Source organism: Lactuca saligna, chromosome 8 (genome assembly GCF_052625555.1).
Source record: "Lactuca saligna cultivar CGN05327 chromosome 8, ASM5262555v1, whole genome shotgun sequence".
Taxonomy (NCBI): Eukaryota; Viridiplantae; Streptophyta; class Magnoliopsida; order Asterales; family Asteraceae; genus Lactuca; species Lactuca saligna.
The window spans coordinates 222,536,064-222,558,056 of NC_136424.1; the positions used below are offsets into that span (position 1 = coordinate 222,536,064).

General features: G+C 32.6%; 1 protein-coding gene across 1 annotated transcript; it reads right to left on the minus strand.

The window, feature by feature from the left end:
- Positions 1–2,547: 2,547 nt before the first annotated feature.
- LOC145012399 (LEAF RUST 10 DISEASE-RESISTANCE LOCUS RECEPTOR-LIKE PROTEIN KINASE-like 2.1) lies at positions 2,548–18,709 on the minus strand. The gene is made up of 3 exons (XM_078971198.1): positions 17,790–18,709; positions 4,001–4,030; positions 2,548–3,797 (listed from the first exon to the last, which is right to left on the minus strand). Exons 1-3 carry the CDS (start codon positions 18,565–18,567, stop codon positions 2,638–2,640), a joined length of 1,968 nt encoding a protein of 655 aa, XP_078827324.1. The 5' UTR covers positions 18,568–18,709; the 3' UTR covers positions 2,548–2,637.
- Between the last annotated feature and the right edge of the window lie 3,284 nt (positions 18,710–21,993).

A 21,993-nucleotide genomic window follows, 5' to 3' on the forward strand; every position in this document is an offset into this window, starting at 1 on the left:
AGAGAACAAGGTTTGTAAACTTGTTAAGTCTCTATATGGATTAAAACAAGCTCCTAAACAATGGCATCAAAAATTTGATCAAGTCATGATGGAAAGTGGCTTTAGAATCAATGAGTGTGATAAGTGTATCTATGTGAAAAACACCACTCATGGATATGTCATATTGTGTTTGTATGTTGATGATATGCTTATCATTGGTAGTGATGACAAGATAATAAGATCCACAAAGGATATGTTGAAATCCAGGTTCAACATGAAAGATATGGGATTAGCAGATATGATTCTTGGAGTGAAGATCACAAGAACCCAAAGTGGTTTGATTTTGAGTCAAACACACTATGTGGATAAAATTCTTGAAAAATTTGCTAAGGGAGATACTAGCATAGCTAGAACTCCAATTGACACTAGTCAACATCTACGTAAAAATAGAGGTGATAGTGTTAATCAAGTGGAATATTCAAGAATTATTGGCAGTCTGATGTATCTAATGAGTTGTACCAGACCTGACTTAGCATATGCTGTGAGTAGACTAAGTAGATACACTAGTAAACCCAGTTCTGAACACTGGAAGAGTATTACTAGGTTGCTGAGGTATGTGAGATACACACGGGAATATGGACTGCATTACGGAAGAGATCCAGTAGTTATCGAAGGATACACGAATGCAAATTGGATATCTGACATAAAAGATTCAAGATCTACAAGTGGATATGTGTTTACACTTGGAGGTGCTGCTGTAGCATGGAAATCATCCAAGAAAACAGTTATATCTAGATCTACGATGGAATCTGAATTTATCGCCTTAGATATTTGTGCTGAAGAGGCGGAGTGGCTACGTCAATTTGTAGAGGACATTCCTGAATGGCCTAAGCCGGTAACGGCCATAAGTATACATTGTGATAACCAATCAGCAATTGGTAGATCTCAAAGTACAATGTATAATGGGAAATCAAGGCACATTAGACGTAGACATAAAACGATACGACAACTAATCTCTACGGGAGTTATCACGGTTGACTGGGTGAAGTCAAAGGATAACATTGCAGATCCGCTTACAAAAGGCTTGAGTAGAGATGTAGTTTATAAGTCATCAAGAGGAATGGGACTAAATCCCATGAATGAATAAATTCATATGAAGGAAACCTTACCCAGAAGACTGGAGATCCCAAGATCTGGGTTCAAAAGGATAACCTAATTGTATGAGTGGGGCAGGTCACTGTGGGGGAAGTTAACTTTTCATCCTAGTCCATTCCTTTATGTAGTGACCAAAAGTAGGCTAAACATATGGTTTTTAATGATTCTTGGAATCACCTATGTGAGAGAGAAGTGGGGTCGCTTAGAAGGGAATTATAGGGGCAAAAATTCCTAAAGCTCTTGCAGAACCAGGTTAGTGTTCATGACCAAAATGAACACATCTATGAGGATATGACCTTGTCAGGGAGAGTCCTGTGAGATTTACATTGTTGTCTACATAAATGGCAGCTTAGTTCAAAGACATCGAGATCTACTAACTGCTAGGAGATTAAGTGTAACTTCTTAAGGGAAGGTTCAAAGGGTAATACCTACCTATCCTATGCAGGATTCAACTGTTGAAAATTTCATCTGGAAATTGGATGTGCAGAGATCGATCTCCATTCATGTGGGGGATTGTTGGAAATTTAGTAAAAATATTTATATTTTTTACTAACTTTGGACATATATAAATATATACATATGTTGTACATATAACGAACTCTAAGTGGGTTTGTGTTCTTCTCCATGAGGACTTCAAAACGATATATTATATCTCCAAAATAGAGTATAAGTGAATGCGATATCGATACTCAAAGATGGGTATTTGAGAATAAGTTTAGCAAAAGAGAGGAATGTGAGAATGAGTCCCACATTGGTAGAGAGGCCAAACTCAACAAGGTTTATAAGCTTCATTGCATGGAAGGCTTACAAACTTGTGTCTATGGTTATGCTACGATTCCTACCCGCGCGCAGGGGGGGGGGGGTTGCAAATCTTGGTTCCGTAGACCAAAAACACCGAACTCATGCATGGACACGAATGCAACTCCGAAAACTCGGGCGCGCGCTACCCTCGTTTTTGCTAAACTTGACAGTTTTGGTCCCTATTTTTTGAATTATGTAATGGGTGCATTAATTTTAATTAATGACATTTATTGTCATTAAACACTCAATCAATTAGTGATTTGTTTCCGTTTCACAATTCGACTATAAAAGAATACCATTGCCTTCTCATTCAGACACACGAATGAATTTACTCTTCTTCTTCTTCCTTCTCTGCATACCTGCTTCCGGCGATCTTTTCAGGCAAGTGGTTATCTCCGGCAATACACAATACTGTTTAGGTTGTTGTACCCTGGGAACAGACGGCGAATCTGTTTAAGGGAATCGAGTCCAACTCGAGCCTAAGTCACATCGTTTGCATCTAATCTTTCTTTACAGGAACCTCTCAAGGACGAAAATCGAAGACGTTATACTAACAGTATCGGACCCCAAAAAACATTTGAACAAAATCAGAGCATATGAAGATATCACCAACAGTTAAAAAATTATAAATTTTACATCAATCTTTTCATCCATAAAAAACATGAAACCATCATAAAAATGCAGTTTGATTTCGTTAATATATCATGTCCTTTGTGAAATACATGAGTGCTCATCGGTCACTTCTTGCGATATGTTAAACATGGTGGTTGGTGATCGTGGTGGAGAAGAAAAGAAAGGTTTTGGTGGAATTTCCAATGCCTCAATGCTTCCTTCCAACATTTCAATCACTTCATTAATCGATGGTCTTTTCTTGGGATTAGTTTGTATGCACCATAAGCTGACTATAGTCATCTTTCTAACATATTCATTTTCTGTAGAAGATGTCACACCATCAAATAAGAATTCATTTGTCTTAAGACGGCTATAAATCCAATTTGGAAAATACATGATTTCACTCGTATCCCCAGATCCAACACCATTATAAACATTGTTCCTTCCTCCAACCATTTCTATAATGAGCATCCCATAACTATATACGTCAGATTTATGGGACACTCCACCGAAGTTTCTGTTAAAAACTTCAGGGGCAATATACCCGATAGTGCCTCTAGCCTCCAACATAGAAACAATACTATCTTTTCTCGAGTACAATTTAGCAAGGCCAAAATCTGCTATCTTTGGGCAAAAGTCTTCATCAAGGAGGATGTTATGTGGCTTTATATCAAGATGCAAAATACGAGTGTTGCAGCCACGATGCAAGTAGTCAAGACCCCGTGCAATTCCAAGTGCTATCTCATATAACTTGTCTATTCCTATGCGTTCACTTGTACTTTGAGTAACATGACCATATTTAAACTTCTCTAATGATCCATTTGGCATGAACTCATATATCAGAGCTCTTTTTTTATGGTCAAAACAAAATCCCAAGAGAGTAACAATATTAACATGAGAAGTCCTACCGATGCTTGCAACTTCGTTTATAAATTCTTGTCCGCTTGCTTTCGATGAGTTTAAAAGTTTTACTGCCACAAGACGCCCATCTGATAGTTTTCCTTTAAACACAGTACCAAAACCTCCTTGTCCCAATTTAACTTGAAATGAGTTTGTCATTTTCTTGATATCAGCATATGTGTACCTTTTTGTACTTAAGGATCCATATTGTATAACAAAGGTCTCAACACTTTTGTCGTCCTCAGTTTGATGCTTAAATAGCGCAACACAACTGCTTGTTGAGGATTTCCGAATGCAATATATTATGAATATCAACACAATCAAGAGAAGTGCAGATCCGATTCCGAAAGCTGTGACAAAGTAAAGTTTACAATTTCAGTTAAAACACCTTGAAAATCTAATAATCTTATTATAACTTTAAGGGCAGGCCAGCCGCGAATTAAATTGTCGGCAAACCCTTCGTTTAGTTTTGCTTTTTGCAAGCAATACAGACTACTTTTAATATGGGCTACATAATTGAAATTTATCATATAAAGTAATTAAATAGACTTACCAAGTTTTATTCTCAACGAAGTTGGGGACCCTACAAAAACATTGTGAGAAATGTTAATAGCAAAGTCCATCCATAGGAGTTTTAGAAGAAATTAAAGAAACGAGAAATATTCATGGCTTTAGTTCCATTTAAGCTATTTATACTCTATCATATTGTGAATTTGATGTAAAAAAAAAATTTCGAATTTTATATCATTGGAAAAATGATAAAAAGTTATGAATTTCTGTATTTTTAGTTTTTTTTTTATAAAAAATAAGTTTTAAAAGTTGAAAAAAAGATTGTTTTCTTGGTTAATTATGGTTCTCTATTGAACCTCACCCTATATATATATATATATATATATATATATATATATATATATATATATATATATATATATATATATATATATATATATATATTCAATAATCTCTAACCAATTATTTAATGTTTTATTTAATTAGAAAATTAGAACGGACCCAGTGCGAATTTAGGATTTGAACTCACATGTTTCCAATTTAAATAAGGTGACGAAAAACTAGTCGAAATATTTATTTTATCAGGTCGGATTGTCGATAATACGATGTAAGTCAAATTTAGTATAAACTTTAATACCAAAAATCAAACTTAATTTATATAAAAAAAATACAAGTAATGTCTTAGGATCATTAACACCTTTTTGTATATACAAACCTTTATATTAAACAAAAACCAACTAATTGTGTATGATTAATTTGTCGATAATTGCTTGTATGACCATACATATAGTTTTGTTTTAATAGACAACAATTCATTAGCATAACTAACGATTTGGAAGAGAATTATAATTTCTTTTAAATGAGATGAGATACTAAAGGTAGACAAGGTTTTACTATCCTACAAAATTATACGACAAAGATTCAACTTTTGGCATACGGTATCACCGCCAACACATCATATGTATATTTGAAATGATCGAGAGCCTCAAATATGCCTAAGAGCACATGACAATAATATGCATATTTGTTTTATGAAAATGTTATAGAAATACACAACAATCTTTCCGGACATTACTTTGCTAGAGTTTTAGAAATACATAACAAGAAACTTACAAAAATATTTGGTAAGATTTAACGAACTATATGTACCCTATGCAGAACAACGATAACGACAATGACAATGATGCGCCGATAATTATGTAATTTTAATTTAAAATTTTTATTATATATATTTAAAATTTCTTATATATTATAATATTTTTATTTTTATTTAAGGTTATTTTTTTGAATTAATTCTTGTGTTCTTAAATAATTAAAAAAAACATAAGTAATACGGTGACGTGCAGTGGAGAGTATTTCCTAAATAAGAGTTTAAAAAATGATGTTGATGTGACGAAATAATATTTTCGGTGTGGTGAGAATTGTAGGTATACCCAACAGCATAAGACTGGAGGGAGTGGTGCCACACTCCCTCCTCCTACCGTGTTTTTTTACAACACCCAAGGGGTGGAGAGACAGAGGACGAGATAGAGAAAAAAGAGAGAGATAGATAGATAGAGGAAGAGAGAGAGCAAGGGAGCGCTCCCAATTTCTACCGCAATCTCAAACTGCACTTCCAAAACCGTATAGAGGGGGCGGTGTTTCAGTGTCACGTCAGCTGAACCGCACCCCACACCCTCCAGCCTAATAGATCTTTTCAATATCTCATATTAATTTAAACATTTTTTTATATTGGCTTTATGTCTAATTATTATTATATACAATCAAATTTAATAAACTCATCCTTACTTACAAAAAATATATAAAATAATATATTTATTTTGAAAGGGGAAACCAAGTACCTACTGGCTATTAAGTAAGTCACTACACGAAATAACTCAATGTTTAATGTTTGAAGGCATAATGACTTAAAATGTATTATATGATTTATACCTATTTTGTCACTGATTTTTTTTTCCCCACATTTATCCATTCAACTTGTAATAATGTACACATTTAGTTCTTATGACCAGCTACTTCAGGTAAACCGGCAAAAATAACTTAAAAAGTTAATATATTTCTCACTTTGTACACATTTTGTCTTTAATATTATTTTGCATATTTAGTCATTGATATTTTTTTGTTGTAAAAAAGTCGTTTTTGGTCACATTCAGTACTTATGACAGATTTTTTTACGTTTCTCTCACGTTATCTTACCTAAGACAATCATTAATGACGTATTTGGGTTGTTGATGTTTTTGTCCTTCGCGACGTCGGCTGCTTCGTTTACTAGGACTTGTGGTTTGACTTAGATCTTATGTTTTAAACATCGTAACTTCTTCATATGATCTCGGATTTTAACGATTTTTATATCCATAGGTTTGTAATCGAGTCTACTACCACTTTCATTAAGATTACTCTTGTTAAAAAATAATATATTTTTATTTATGATTTTATAAAAAAAAAAAAAAAAAGTCTCACACATACATTCATAAAGAACATATGAACATAAAGATCACATGGACATAAAGATCGTAAGTGAAAATATATTACTTTTTATAAAAAACATATGATTATATCCATGCGTTCTTTGTGAAATTATGAATGTTCTTTTAAAACATCGCAAGTAAAAATAAAATATATTACTTTTTAATAGGAGTAATCTTAACGAAAGTTGTAGTAGACTCAAATACGAACGTGTGGATATAAAGATCGTTAAAATCTGAGATCATATGAAGACGTTACGACGTTCAGGACCTAAGTTAAACCACATAACCTAAGCAGCCAAACAACCCACATACACATCAACATCCCCAAACACCTCACTAATGATTATCCCACATAGGATGACTTGAAAAAAAGCTAAAGAAATCAGTCGTATGTATTGAATGTGTACAAAAACAACAATGGCTTATTTTGCAATAAAAAAAGATTAAAAACTAAATGTATACAAAGTGATAAATATATTAACCTTTTAAGTCATTTTTCTTGGCTTAACTGAAGTAGCCGGTCTTAACGACTGAATGTATACAGTTTAACAAATTGAACAAGTAAATTTAGACAAAAATAAATAAATAAATAAATAAATAAAAAACCCTCAATGACCAAATATATATACAAATTGAAAAATATATTACCTTTTTAAGTCATCGTCCCATGTTTAAATCATGAAGGATTCGATTAATAGTTAAGTGTGAGAGGTATGCAATGTACTTGATGTTATAAAATATTGAAGAAATGATGAACCCTTTTATGAGTTTATCTTATCTTTGTAAAAACTAGGAGCCATAATAGATGATCAGAATCCATTTATTTATTTATATAAGAATAAATTATATGAATCCCTATGGTTTGGGATACCTGTTTGGTTTCAAACTTTTTTTTTAACTCGGACCATCCTTAATTTTATTTTGTTGCGTGTTTAGTCTTTACCATATTTGAGTGAAATGACTGATAAGTCATTTTATTTTATTGGGATAATGACTTAGGAGGGTAATAACGTTTCCTATTTGTCCATTTTAAGTCTCTAACGTATTTTTTGTGTGTATTACACCATTAAGGTTATTATAACAGTTTACAAATAGTCATTTTAACAAGAAGAAACTGGTAAAAGAGATTATTTCAAAATAGTTATAACTTTAATGGTGTAATACACACAAAAAATACGTTAGGGACCTAATATGGACAAACGAAAATCGTTATTACCCTCCTAAGTCATTATCCCCGTATGAAACTATAAACCCTTATAGTAAATTTTTACTTTTTAAATAAGAAACTTGTAGCTCTTAGGGTTGGTAGTTTGGATGTTTTTAACCTCGATCTTCTTTATAAATGGAAGTGATGGTTTCTTAATGACAAGAGAGCTTTTTGGGTTAAAATTGTCAAATTTTATCATGGGGAAGGTGGTGGTTTTTCGGACAATTCGAACTGGAGGGGTGTTTGGCAAAAGATTATAGGATCCATTAATCATCTCCATGAGAATTGTTGTATTCCTTCTAATTCCATGTATAGAGTGGTGGGAGATGGGACTCAAACGAGGTTCTAGAAGGATGTTTGGTGCTTGGATATTTCTCTTAGGGAGCGGTTCGGAAGGCTCTTTGCTTTGGCCTTTAATCAAGATGCTCGAGTAAGTGAATAATGTGATTCGGGGGGATGGAATTTTCATTGGCGTGGGGGGATTAGAGGAGGGGATGAATCGACCCAATTTGATTATCTTGTGGAGATATTAATTCCTATTCGCATAGGGGAAATGTCGGATAAGTGGTCTTGGGAGCTTGAATTGTCGGGTATCTTTACTGTTAAATCAGCACGAAATTGGGTTAATGATATGACGCTTCCTATGGGTAGTATGCCTACTAGGTGGAACCATTTTGTCCCTATTAAAATTAACATTTTTTATGGTGTGTGTTTTTGGATCGCATTCTAGTAAGAGCTAAATTGGTGGGGCATGGTGATAGATTCCTTATTGTGTCCTGTGTGTCATAATTCTCAAGAAAGTGTGAAGCATTTGTTGCTGATCAGGTTTAGAGTCGGGTTGGGCATTGGCTTCATTTGGACCTTCCTGTGTTTTCATCTATCCGTGATGTGGTTACAAAATCCAATCTTGCCTTAATTTTTTTTTCTCTCTAGCTCCTTGCTAGAGGTTAACTGGATGATGTGGTTATAAAATCCAATCCAATCCAATCCAAACCTTTCTACTTTTTATTCTTTTTAATTTCAACAACTTTATATGAAATACACATATAAAAATAAATACTAAAAATTTAAAGAATATATATATTCAAAATAATAAATACTAAAAATCTTAGGAGGGTAATAACGTTTCCTGTTTGTCCATTTTAGGTCCCTATGTATTTTTTGTGTGTATTACACCATTAAGGTTATTCTAACCGTTTACAAATAGTCCTTTTAACAGGAAGAAACCGGTAAAAGGGATTATTTCTAAACGGTTATAACAACCTTAATGGTGTAATACACACAGAAAATACGTTAGGGACCTAATATGGACAAACATGAAACATTATTACCCTCATAAGTCATTATCCCAATTTTATTATGTATATGTTTTTCTGTTTTTCTTTTATTAATTTTAACTTGTTTTTAATATTATATTATTAGAAAAAGTTTTTATAAAAAACAATTGTTGTCCCACACCTCAAAGGCTCAAACCCACAATCATAATCCATTTATCGTTCACCTCTGACCTTATACCTTACATCTTGCTGCCTATCCGAGCCACCATGGGGTTATGTTCTGAGATCACCTTCTCCATGAGCCTTCTCTATCCCATATTGTTGCCGCCTCCTGTCAACCCTAACCATCTTTCTAAATGAAAGGATTATTTCTAGGCTCTAATCTTTGTATTCCCCATCTATTTGATTGAAAGATAGTTTCGGCACAATCTTTATTTTCTTGTCGGAAAAACCTCCATCGTCTTCCTGGTTAGAAAACCACTGTTAACATCCTACAACACCGATTAGGTTAGATTTTAGGTCTGATATTCCGTTTGATTTTAGTTTCATGTCTAATTTCAAATTCAGGTTCGTATTCATATTTTATTTTGAGTTTAGTGTTTAGATTTCAGATTTGATTTGGGTCCCGTCGATTTTGATTTCAATTTTTAGTTTTAAGCTTCATATATTGATTTCAATTTTTAGTTTCAAGCTTAAATTTCTCGCTGGTTGATTACACCAAAAATCATTTTGAAGATCTTGAAGCGTAACTCCGACAAGATGCAAAAATCGTGATGGGTGTTGTTTGTTGTTTTTGGTTGTCGTAGGTGGTCCTCGGACATAAGGGTGGTCGTCAGAAATGGGTGTGGTAGTCATACCGGTGGTGAATCTCCAAAGGTAGAAAAGAGGGTGGTTGTGGAGTTTTCTAAGTAAGAAAATATAGGTGGTTTGGTAGTGATTTGCTTTAGATATGGTATTGATTTGTTATATATACGATTTCGGGTACAATGGTGTGGTGATGGTTTGTCGGCGGTCTTGCCGGAGAAGACACATGGGGTGCTTGTTCACCGGAGGATGACTACAAGAAGAAGAGGGTTAGGAAGAAGAGGTTAGGTGGTCAGGTGGACCAGATATCTAGTTATCATATTTAAAAAGGGAGCTGATAAATCCACGACTTATTTTTATCGATCCATGTATTTTAATTATTCCAACGTCTTTTTGGGAGTTGATTTGATTCTCTTTCAACGCATAAACACAACACACTTAATCTTCCTCCACCAATGTTGCATGTAATAAACTCATCTGAATGGAATGCAGTGACTGAAAATTATTCATCACATTTTCCCCTATGAACCAATGTTTTTCCACCGATGATCAATCAGTTCAATATCCCTGACTAACAAACCCAGTTTGTAGATCCTCCCTCCGGTTCCTCTGGATTTCCACCCGGTTTTTGATTTTTCATTTGTCGTTTCCTATTTCTTCATGTTCTCAGGTCCATTACAATTACACAGGTCTTGAAGTAACATGATCTTTTCGATGGGAATATGCATGCCATTACCAGGTCGATCGGACTAGAAATTATTTGTGAAATAATTTATGAAGTTTGTGTGATAGTATTCCAGAGCTCCGATGATGGTGTTCTCGAGGAGAATCTTCCTAGTAAATAATTTTGGGTGTAGTTCAACGGGTTCCTGAGGGATGTTCTTCCTGGATAATATAAACCTTAAAGTTGAGCAACTGAAACGTGTTTCTAACCAGTCGTGTTAAGATACGTGACCTCTCCGTTCACTGCATTCCGTTGTTTCAGACACATATACATGGACCAAGATTGCAAAATGTATTGATCATCTGAAAGCCAACTGAAGATTGCAGCTCCACAGGAGGAAGGAGCTTTGTAAGGAAGATGAAGCGTTTAAAAAGGACGTATAGTACATCACATTTAAATGTAAAATACAGTATACAATAATATTTAAATAAAAGGTATAATCATCCGTTAACTAACATATAATGTGGAAGAATGAAAAAACCAGTGGAAGAATCAGCTGCCATGTAAAAAACAATAATAAGTTAATAGGATAAATAAATATAATAAAATGATTAAAAAAAACATCAAGAAGGATAAAACAATCTCTTTAAGAGGATAGTGACCAAAGACACAATAAAATCAAATTATAGGACGTCCTAGTTATAAAAAAAATTATAGATCAAACATGCAAACTAGTCCAAACCACATGGATCGTTCGTGTAATTTACTCTTTATTTAAGGATATATTTATTGAAAGAGTGCATTTTGGAATTACATTTGGAGTCCTAATTCTTTTATGAGTAAATTACACCAATGGTCTCTATGGTTTGGGATAATTTGCGCGTTTGATCTCTAACTTATTTTTTTAACTCGAAAGGTATATATTGTTTGTTTTTATTGCACACTTGGTCCATGTCTTACCTAAAAAGACTATTTTGCACTTGATTTTTTTAATTTATTTAAATAAACACACCGTAACCTCAACCTCAATTTATCTTACCTAAAAAGACTGTTTTAATTTATTCAAATAAGGGCATAACAATCATTTTAGGTACAATATAGACCAAACGCTTAACAAAAACAAACAGGAGTGACCTTTGAGTTAAAAAATAAATTAGGAACCAAATGCGCAAATTACCACAAAACAATAGAGACCATTTGTGCAATTTACTTTTCCATTCATGAGTTACCCCTTCTTAATCTAGCATTGCTAATCTTCTTTGGGAACAGAACGACAACCCACCACTGGAACTCGCTTTGCTCTCGCTCGGCTCTTAGCCTTCGTCTTAGAAACTGAGCTCTCACAAAGCAAGTCATTACTTATTGTTTTCACACATTTTCTATTTGGCTTAGCCTACTTCTTTCTCATTAGATCAATTAGGCAGGGGAAGACTCTGTGTACTAACTTTCTCTTCTTTCTTCTTCTTTGAAATCCTTTGCCACTTCCCTTCTTTGCTAGCATGTACCTATCTTTGCTTTGTATTCTTGGATAGTTATAGCGGCCCATAGGCGCGAGATGTCCTTTCAGGCAGTGGCCATTTAGTCCATGGTCCATTGGATGGTCGGTGCAAGGCCAGAAATTGGAACACATTGATTCCGCTCGTTCCCGTCCTTCGCTTCAGGGTCTGTCCATCGGTGTGATCAGTACTCCATACTGTCGGGCAGCGAAACTTACACTTGTTCACTAATTATGAAGGCTACCAAGCTGCACTACATCCCTTTCAATTGGTCTATAGTGTCATTGTAGAGAATCCCTGCCCTATTTTCCACATCGGCAATGTATCTCCATTAACGAGATTCAAGCTGGGGAAATGGTTGAATTTGCCAGCAGTGTGAAAGGAATAGCCTTGAATCTTGAGTCTTAATTGCTTTCTAAAGGCGGTAATCACATAGCAAGGTTGCCAGGTCGTCTCTTACTAACATAATTTCCTGAGGCTGAGTCTCCGCCCATTGAGGAGTCTCTTTTTTATTCTGTTTCGACAGCTTTTTCTGTTTTCGTTTTTGGTGTCCCACCTATAAAGATCGATTTTCTAGTTGATGGATATTAGCCAAGTCAAAGACAAAGACTGTGCCCCTCGGGTACCTCTGAAGAGGGTGCCGCCCTTCCACTAAGCCTTCCTATATATATTCAAATCAGTACAAAGTCAAGTATATATTCTATTTTGAGGGAAAAATAGAAGGAAAAGATGGACTATGCCATATGTTCGCTACAAATAAAGGAAAAGTCTTATGCGAGTGATACCAATCGGACACACTTGGAAAAAAGGAATCATCAGCTACTAATACAGCTGAATCAAAGGGTAGAGGGGGGGGGGGGGGGGTAAGGCAAATGTCACTCTATTGATACAACATATTGAGAGACCGCGATGAAGAGAGAGATGCTCCTTTACTTGACTGGAAATGATGGGTCGACAACTCCGAATCACAAGCTATTGATAACTAACTAAACTACTCCGGATGAAGGGTGAAATACATCACCTTCCTTAAAGTATACGCGCTTTCTCGAATAGTAACCACCAGAAGATGGAGTCTTTAACTACCTCTATGAACTGCCTACTCCTACAGCTTGCCTTTTTAAAGCAACTGCTTCGCTGACTTCTCGTCTACCATCTTATCCTTCCTCATTCCCTTCCCCACTTCCCTTAGCCGAACTCCCAGCTCTTTTCCCGTTGTTCTAGCTCTTTCTGTTGACCTTCCAAGGTAAGTAGCAGCTTTGTAAGGTAGTTTTCCATATAACTTCTTACTGGAGTAGTACTATAGGCATTTTCGAGTGTTTGGATGCACGTCTTTTGTTCATATTCCTGCACAGTTAAGAGAGAAATTGTCCCCAAGGAAACCACTTGTGTCTTTCTTGGATATGCTCAGTCCAGGTATATACGCTATGACGTGAAATCCAAGAGACTCGATGTACCCTTGAATGTTCTCTTTAATGGGGGCGCTTCTTTCCATAACCTAATTAATCAGCCCCGGGGGAGAATGTAATACAGTTGTTTTGATATATATATATATATATATATATATATATATATATATATATATATATATATATATATATATCTTTACTATCTTATAAAAGAAACCTAACTATTTCTAAAAATAGATTGATTATAATAATAATATTTTTTAAGACGTCCAAATGATGAAGCTGATAGTACAAGTAACCATTAATAAAATAATATTAAATTTTAACCACAATGTGAATTCAAATATTTATCATCAAATCTCCTTATATTTCTCAGCAATTTGATATGGTTCCCTCAAATCCCGGATTCATTCAAATTTTGAACCCTTTTAGATATCCTTAAATTTAGCATGTTGATTCAAATATCCCTGCAATCACATATACCTCTTTGTTCCCTCCTCTGCTATAAACCCCACCGTCCAGGAACAAAAAATGACTTCATCTCCCAAATAACACCATAGTTTGATTATTTTGTCTTCGACATGTACTTTCTTTTGTAACATAACATTTTTGTAGAGGAAACATATCACCGAAAGAATTTACACGCCCCGCCGCTTTGCGCGGGTACACTGCTAGTATATATATATATATATATATATATATATATATATATATATATATATATATATATATATATATATATATATATATCACGGATGCCTCCATGGGCTAATTGGCACCCATCATTATTCATGAACAATTGAACACCACCTCGAGTGGTGGTTATAGGGTGGTTAGTGGTTCTTAGTGGTTGTGGTCCTTTATGGCAGGAAGAATGATGGACAACGTTCAATGATTTTCATTCTTTCTCTCTTTCTCTCTCTCTCTTTATATATATATATATATATATATATATATATATATATATATATATATATATATATATATATAGAAAGAGAGAGAGGGAGAGATTTTAAATAATTAAAAAATATATTTATTTATTTAAATAATAAAAATCAAAAAGGATATGATGATATAGAGTGAAAGGTATATAAAATGTTTAGTATGATTTGATACCGACCAAGTTAGTGATCGGTGGTGTGTATTAAATAGCCCAATGCCATCCAGAGTACTTATGACTAAAAAGTAATGTGGTGTGTATTACTTCATCACCAAATGTAACCACATTAAGTTGGCATCCCACCATTACACACCAACGTATTTAATTTATTTTTTGATTATTTAAACAAAAAAAATATTTTTTTAATTAGTTAAATATAAAGATAGAGATAGAGTGATAGAGAGAGAAAAATATATGATTGAATGTGGTCATTTGTGGTGGTGACCACATTTCAACGCAACATTATGTTTTCACATTTCACTCAATATCATCAGTTACTTTCATCTTTTACCACATTACCACATCAACCACAATTATTGTTAATGGTGAATACTTTGAATGGCCTAATTGTAACTTATAACTCATTTTTGTAACTATAAATTATATTCTAGTAGAGATCCTATTACTAATCACAAACTGAAACCATCATATTCGCTAACATTTCTTCTTATCTATTTAGGGCATCCATAATGCATACAACTCTATAGAGTTTAATAAATTTTTACATTATCATTTTATATTTCATACAACTTTATCAATATTTTAACAATCCATTAAACTCTATAAAATTCAATAAAACATTCTTTAAATATTTATTCAAGAGTTAATTTTTTTTTTTTCCAATTGAAGAATTCAATGGTCATTGAACTTCAAATCCATTCAATATCATTGTGACATCTCATAACGATAGAATTTCATTCATTAAATGAAAACTAAACTTGTAATATCGTTCAATTCTCTCGTTAAACTTGATTTGTGGATGCTTTAACCATCCATTGTAAATTATCTTATATCTAATAGGCAACAAACTAAGTTTATGGATTAGTTGCTCTAAAAAAACTAGTAAAACATATACCCGGTTGCTAAAATAATATAAAAGGTTTTTGTGGAGATCTAATGCATCGTCTTGTTCATATTGATTCTAGTTGTTATTTAACATTCTTCGTTATAACTACTTTTTATATAACCCTCAGGGAGGAGGGAGTCATTCTCTCCCAACTCACTGAACCCACTGCCACATCATTTTTTCTCTTTTATTTTTTTTCATCTTTCCCAACCCATAACACACGGAAACCCTATCTTTTTGAACTCACTCAACCCATTCAATTAAAAAAAATACAAAACAAACAAGGTAAAATCTTAATTAGCAATAGAGTTACTGTCGGTACCACTCCCGCTTCAACTAGTTGTTTAATTGGTTTCAGTAACTCATATTATCACCTCTCTCTACTTTCTCTCTCATTTTCTCTTGTACCATGTGTTTTAAAACTTGCACCTTACTTTTTTTTATTTTTTTAATTGAGTGAGTTGAATCAGTTGAGAAAAAATATGATTTCCGTGTGTTGTGGGTTGGGAAAGATAAAGAAAAAGAAGAGACAAAAATTAATGTGATAGTGGGTTGGGAGGGAATGACTCCCTCCACCCTTAGAGGAGTTAGTTGGTAAACTATTAGTCATTGTTATTTTTTGTCAACTGCTAATTAAATAAGGGAAAACTGCAATAAAGTCCCTACATATTGGTCTCATAATCGATTTAGTCATTATATATTTTTTTATTCAATTAAGTCCCTAATACTGGTAATCGTATTTAATTTAACCCTTTGACCCGGTCGACATGTCATCCAACTTTCAAAAATTACATTTTTGGCCCAGATTTCAAAATTTATTACAAATTTGGTCCAAAATTTACACTTTTGGCCCAGATTTTATATTTTTTTTACAAATTTGATCCAAAATTTATCCTTTTTGCCCAAATTTTAAAATTTTATTATGTATTCATCATAACTTTAGTTTTTTAACAATTTTTTTTCTCAAAAATTTGTTTCTAATATGTTTTTTCTTTATAAACTCATTTTTATACAAAAAAAAAACATATTTTCACATAAAAATCTTATTTTTTCTATATAAAAACTTTTTTAAAAAAGTTTTTGTATATGAAATATCTACTTATAAAAATAGGTTTCGATTATTTGTGTGATTTCTATTAAAAAATCAATTAAGAAATTAAAAGTAACCTAAAATATACTATCAAATTATAGTTTGTCAAAAACTAGTTACACTCATTTTAATATTATTTATTTGCTCTTTAATCACATTTATAAGACAAATAATATCAGTTCTTAATTGTAGTTCATAGAAAAAAAAAAACATTTTATTAAAAAATTTCGACATCATGTTTTTGAGTAGGTTGTGATACTTTCTTTGTGAAGCTCAACTCAAGCATGTTTCAGGTGTTTGACTAATTTTTTTTACAAAACTCATGTGTAAATTCTTTAAAATTTTAGTTAAAGTATTCTATTGTATTATTGATAGTTATAATATTTTATATATTTATGTTGCTATTGTATTTTTGGTCATTTCTCACTCCCCTAAAAACATGTTTATCGATAATAAATTGCAATCGGTATTCCATATAACAGACATAAAAAATAAAGGAAATACAAGATTATAAATAATCCAAGTAAGAAGAGGTTGATTGACAATAAAAAATCACAACCTAGATCGGACACGTGCCATGAATGAATATGTTTTATTTAGATAATATATTTATTAAAAAGTTATAAAAAATATATCAAAGTTATGATTTTAACTTTTTTCTTAAAAAAATTCTTACGAATAAAATATAATATTGTTATATTATATATATATTTTAAATTTTCATATATAATGTAACTAGTTTAAACTTTCATATAAATGTGATTAAAGAACAAATAATCCAAACCTGTTTTTATAATTTAGGGTTACTTTTAATTTCTTAATTGATTTTTAAGAGATATCAAACAAACAATCCAAACCTATTTTTATAACTAGATATTTTTTATACAAAATACTTTTTAAAAAAAGTTTTTATATAGAAAAAATAAGATTCTTATGTGAAAATATAATTTTTTTTTGTATAAATATAAGATTATAAAAAAACATATTAGAAACAAATTTTTAAGAAGAAAAAGTTGTAAAAAAAAAAACTAAAGTTATGATGAATTCATAATAAAATTCTAAAACTTAGACAAAAAGGTAAATTTTGGATAAAATTTGTAAAATAAATTTAAAATCTGAACCAAAATTGTAACTCTTTGATCAAATTTGTAATAAATTTTGAAATTTGGATCAGAAATATATTTTTAAAAAATTAAATGGCCTATTAACCGGGTTAATTGGTTAAATTGAATAAATTTACTGATATTTAGGATTTAATTGAATAAAAAAATATATAAAAACTAAATCTATTATAAAACCAATATATATTATTTTATTTAGTTTTCCATTAAATAATCCAAATAAATATTAAAGAAGTTTGAGCTAATTAAATAATCCAAATAAATATTAAAGAAATTTGAGCTAATCCACAAACCTGAGCCGCATACCAATCTGGAAACACCATCCGGGCAAATGCAGGAAGGGATGGAGGAATTCAAATTGGACCAACACGACCCACCAGATCTCTGACACCGGGAGCAAATTTCGCCGCCGTCCACCCTGTACTCCATCTGAAAACCCATCCACAACAACTCCTGCAACGGCATCGTTTCACTCCGGTTAAAATCCTCAAACGCCGTCCTCAAAACCGGTACTCCAATCACACGCTCACATGCATCCCCTACAGCAATCGATCGATTCCCAATGAAATTAGCTCTCCCTTCTTCATCACCGGAACAATTAAACCTGCTCCTATTCGGAATCGAACTAACCAAATCCTCCAGACACGAAAAGTATAGCCCTTGAAAAATAGATCCGTCGGGAACGTAACTAAAAAAAGTGTACTGAAACGTGGTCAGGTCAATTGATTCATTTGGTCTCAACAAACAAGCATTAGGTTGATCACCCTCCCAGAGATCATCAAGGGCGAGGGTGAGTTTATTATTGTTTTGATCGATTCGTATAACACGGAACGTTGTGTTCGTGATTTGGAGAGTGGTGATGTTGTCTTCTCTGCAAGTAAGTTCGAATCCCACGAGTCCACAGTAAGAAGGACGACCGTTTCCCCAAAAGGGATAGCTGATATATGTGATCGACTGATCGCAAGCGTATAACTTGGTTGAGCATTCGTTAAATTGTTGGATGTTTCCGAGAGAAAGAATTGGGAATAGAAAGACGAATATACTACTAAAGGAAACATCGGTTGAAGACATACAGATGGAGATTCAGCAGATAAAATGAGAATAAATTGGATGGCTAATGGAAGCTTCAAATTTCTATAAAGTATGAAGGGCAAAAACGTAGAGCTGCTAGTATTGGCTTTTCGAATTGTTGATTATTCAAATCGAAATTAATTTTGAGTTTCTGAAAGTATTGACTTTTCGACTTTTCAACTCATATTATTTTGGCTTCAGTAAACCTATTAAATTATACAGTATATATTAAAGAATTAAGGAGTACAATTACCAGAAATTACCAGAACGGAAATTCTCAAGGCATGTTAAATTCAAGACGTGTTAGTTGTTGCATTAAATAAAACTAGTTTTATATAGGTTTTATGAACGGTTACTATTTTACTTTGGAGAGATTGGTTTAAGTGGCTTGTACGAGCAGACCAAAACCATTTGCAATACAAAGAATTGCTTGGATCAAAATACTGGGAGTCCCACTACCACTATGAGACGAAAACAACTTCACCATTGCACGACGACCCGGCAAAGTTATCAACCCATTCGACAACATCTCTAACAGAAGCGACTACTCCATGGGAAAGGTTGGAGTAATAACATCATCGAGGAAATGGATCAATGAAGAAATAACAATCGTGGTTGAGCGTGTGGAATACCAAGTCGGGGTAGTTGAATATACAGACGATTGGTCTCCGTTCAAACCTTCACCATTTGACAAGGTAGAGGAATCCGATGAAGAGGAGGATATCGAAAGCGTCTCAGACAGATGAAAGCCGATGAACAGGAAGGAGAAATTTGACCGGTTGATTAATGCAAGAAGCAAGTAGGAATGTCATCACCGATGGCTATCAACGGTAGTGAAGGCATGATTGGAAATCCGGATAATACAGGGGCGGCCGAAGTCAACCCGCGGACAACGGAACAACCGACAGATCGACGATGACAACATTAATAGCAAGGCTCCTCTTCCCAGATCAGTGGCGCTGATTGAAATTCCCCAAATCTAGGGGTGTTGATCGGGTAATTTTTTCAGGTTTCGGATAATTCGGGGTTTTCATTTAAAAAAAAATACCCGTTACCTGACCCAAATTAAATTCGGGTAGTAGGTCGAGTTTGGGTAATTCGGGTATTACTCGAAATATATATATATATATATATATATATATATATATATATATATATATATATATATATATAGAGCTAGGTTCAAATGTTTTTGACAACTATTGTGTGACTGAATGCACCAATAGGAATTGAGGAAATAATAAATCATTAAATAAATAATTTAAGTTTTGTAATCTATGCATATTTAATTATGATAATTCTTTAATTTCCTAAACCCTATTCTTCTCCCATCTTTATCTTCAAACGATCGGTTTCAAAAATCTGTACCCTCACTTCAACAGGCAACTTCACTGCCGCTCCTCTGCCAGCCGACCATCACCTTCTTCCTCCCTCTCCATCGTCGGCTTCGTATTCCATCACTGAAATAGGTTTATAGCTTCCGTCGTACACCAACATCCTAGTCCTGGTATGTTCTTGAACTCAATTCTAATTTTTAAACCTAATTTCTTATTTTACAATCAAAATTCTTTTAAGAATGTTGATGTTACCAAGTTTTTTCCTACCAGAATCCACCATTGCAGGCAACAGATTGAAAGAAAAAGAAACATCGAAAAAGATATTACTACAGGTAATCGCCTCCTTTTCAATTTGTATTCTTCAACTTTTATCCCCATAATTTTCGCACATAGTAAGCTTTAAAGACTCTTGATATCTTAAAATGAAATTAAAATTGATCTTGTTGAATCAAGAGTAATCACAATCATTTTCTAAACCTAAGTTTATATAAACCATAAAGAATCACAATATGTGGTTTAGTTTTTCTGATTTCGCATGGTGGGACATTACACCACTATTATTCTCTCTTTTCCATTAATCGAAGTAAATGATTTTGTAGTTTATTGATTTCTACGGCATAGTAAAGCTAATAAAGCAGGTGTAGGTAATGTTTTGCTATTTACTGTATAAGTATTTAAAACTTTTGTATTTTTAGTCGAAATTTTATGTTGGTTGGATAAATGGATGATCAATGTTCATACGTAAAAGTAGTGGCATTTTGGTTGGCTTTATTTTCATTAAAACTAATAATATATCCCATTTGATTTTGTTTTAAAAAACTCTTCGTTGTGATTTATAAAATTTGTTGATTATTGTGATTAACGAGTTATTATAATTATGTTAGAATTCTTATGGAATTTAAGTTTAAGCAAGAAACAAAATTGAAATATTCTTTTAGAATTGACGTTAATATGTGTAGTTACGTTATTTAGGTGTTTTTATTTTGAAAAAAAAAATATGTTATAAATTCTATAAGAATATAAGATAAAACTTCATCGCGGCTACTTAATTCTTCCATTATTCACTATAATATTTGATTTTCGATTTTTCTACTTATTGATTGCTTGCAATTCTTCATCTGAATGCTAATGATTTACGATTATTCACATGGATTTTCCATTTGATTTATTCACTGATTTTTCTTTTTCTTTCAATCCTTACTTGAGCTTTCTATTAACTTTTTTCCCCTTGTTCCAAGTAAAATGATTATATTTTATTCTGCAAGAATAGTTTATTCTGTAAGAATATTTTTTTTGTATTCTGAAAGAATTGCAATTAATTATTTGTATGCTTAAGGTGTAGTTGTTAGGATGATGCAGGAATGATGAGGAAACTTATGAAAAAAAGATATATGATACTTCATTCTCAAAGAATGAAGAAAAACAACAATATTCTTTCAGAATTTCAAGATTCAACATCCAAAAACAGCAATATTGTTTCAGAATTCAAGAATTCAAGAAGAAAACATGGCACACGATAGTATTCTAGCGGAATGTTGTTATTTTTTTTAAGAATGTTATTCATTTTTGTTTGTATTCTTTTAGAATTTTTATAACTATATTAAAATGTATAGGACTTTTAGTCTATAAGAATATGTATGAATTTGTATTTAAGTTCGGATGTATAAGAATATATTAGAATGTTTGTTATTTAAACATCTTATTCATGAATTTTGTTTTTCTTCAGTAATATTCTATTAGAATACAATTCTGAAAGAGTATCATTCTAACAAAAAAAATATTCTGATAGAATAAAATCGGTAAAAATTGAAATTGAATTAATTAAAAAATTCATATTTTTTTAAATTAGCAAAATTAATCATCCCTAAAAATCCGAAAATTTATTTTTATAAATGTAGTTAATTGTCCAAAATACGCTTTTAATAAAAATTGTGTGATTATATGATACATGCTACCCTATTGTAATATCATAGACCCTCAGATCATGATTGTTGATTCTATTCATCCGATGGTCCAGATCTGTGCATTCTGGCACACAATAGTTACTGGAAACAATATAACCTAACCCTATATATATATATATATATAT

Coding starts and splice junctions, on each gene's coding strand:
- LOC145012399 (XM_078971198.1), bottom strand. CDS start 18,567: ATGTCTTCAACCGATGTTTCCTTTAGTAGTATATTCGTCTTTCTATTC. Junction 4,031..17,789: donor CAGATTGGTATGCGGCTCAG/GTTTGTGGATTA, acceptor ATGTTTTTGTAG/GGTCCCCAACTTCGTTGAGA. Junction 3,798..4,000: donor TTCGTTGAGAATAAAACTTG/GTAAGTCTATTT, acceptor ACTTTGTCACAG/CTTTCGGAATCGGATCTGCA.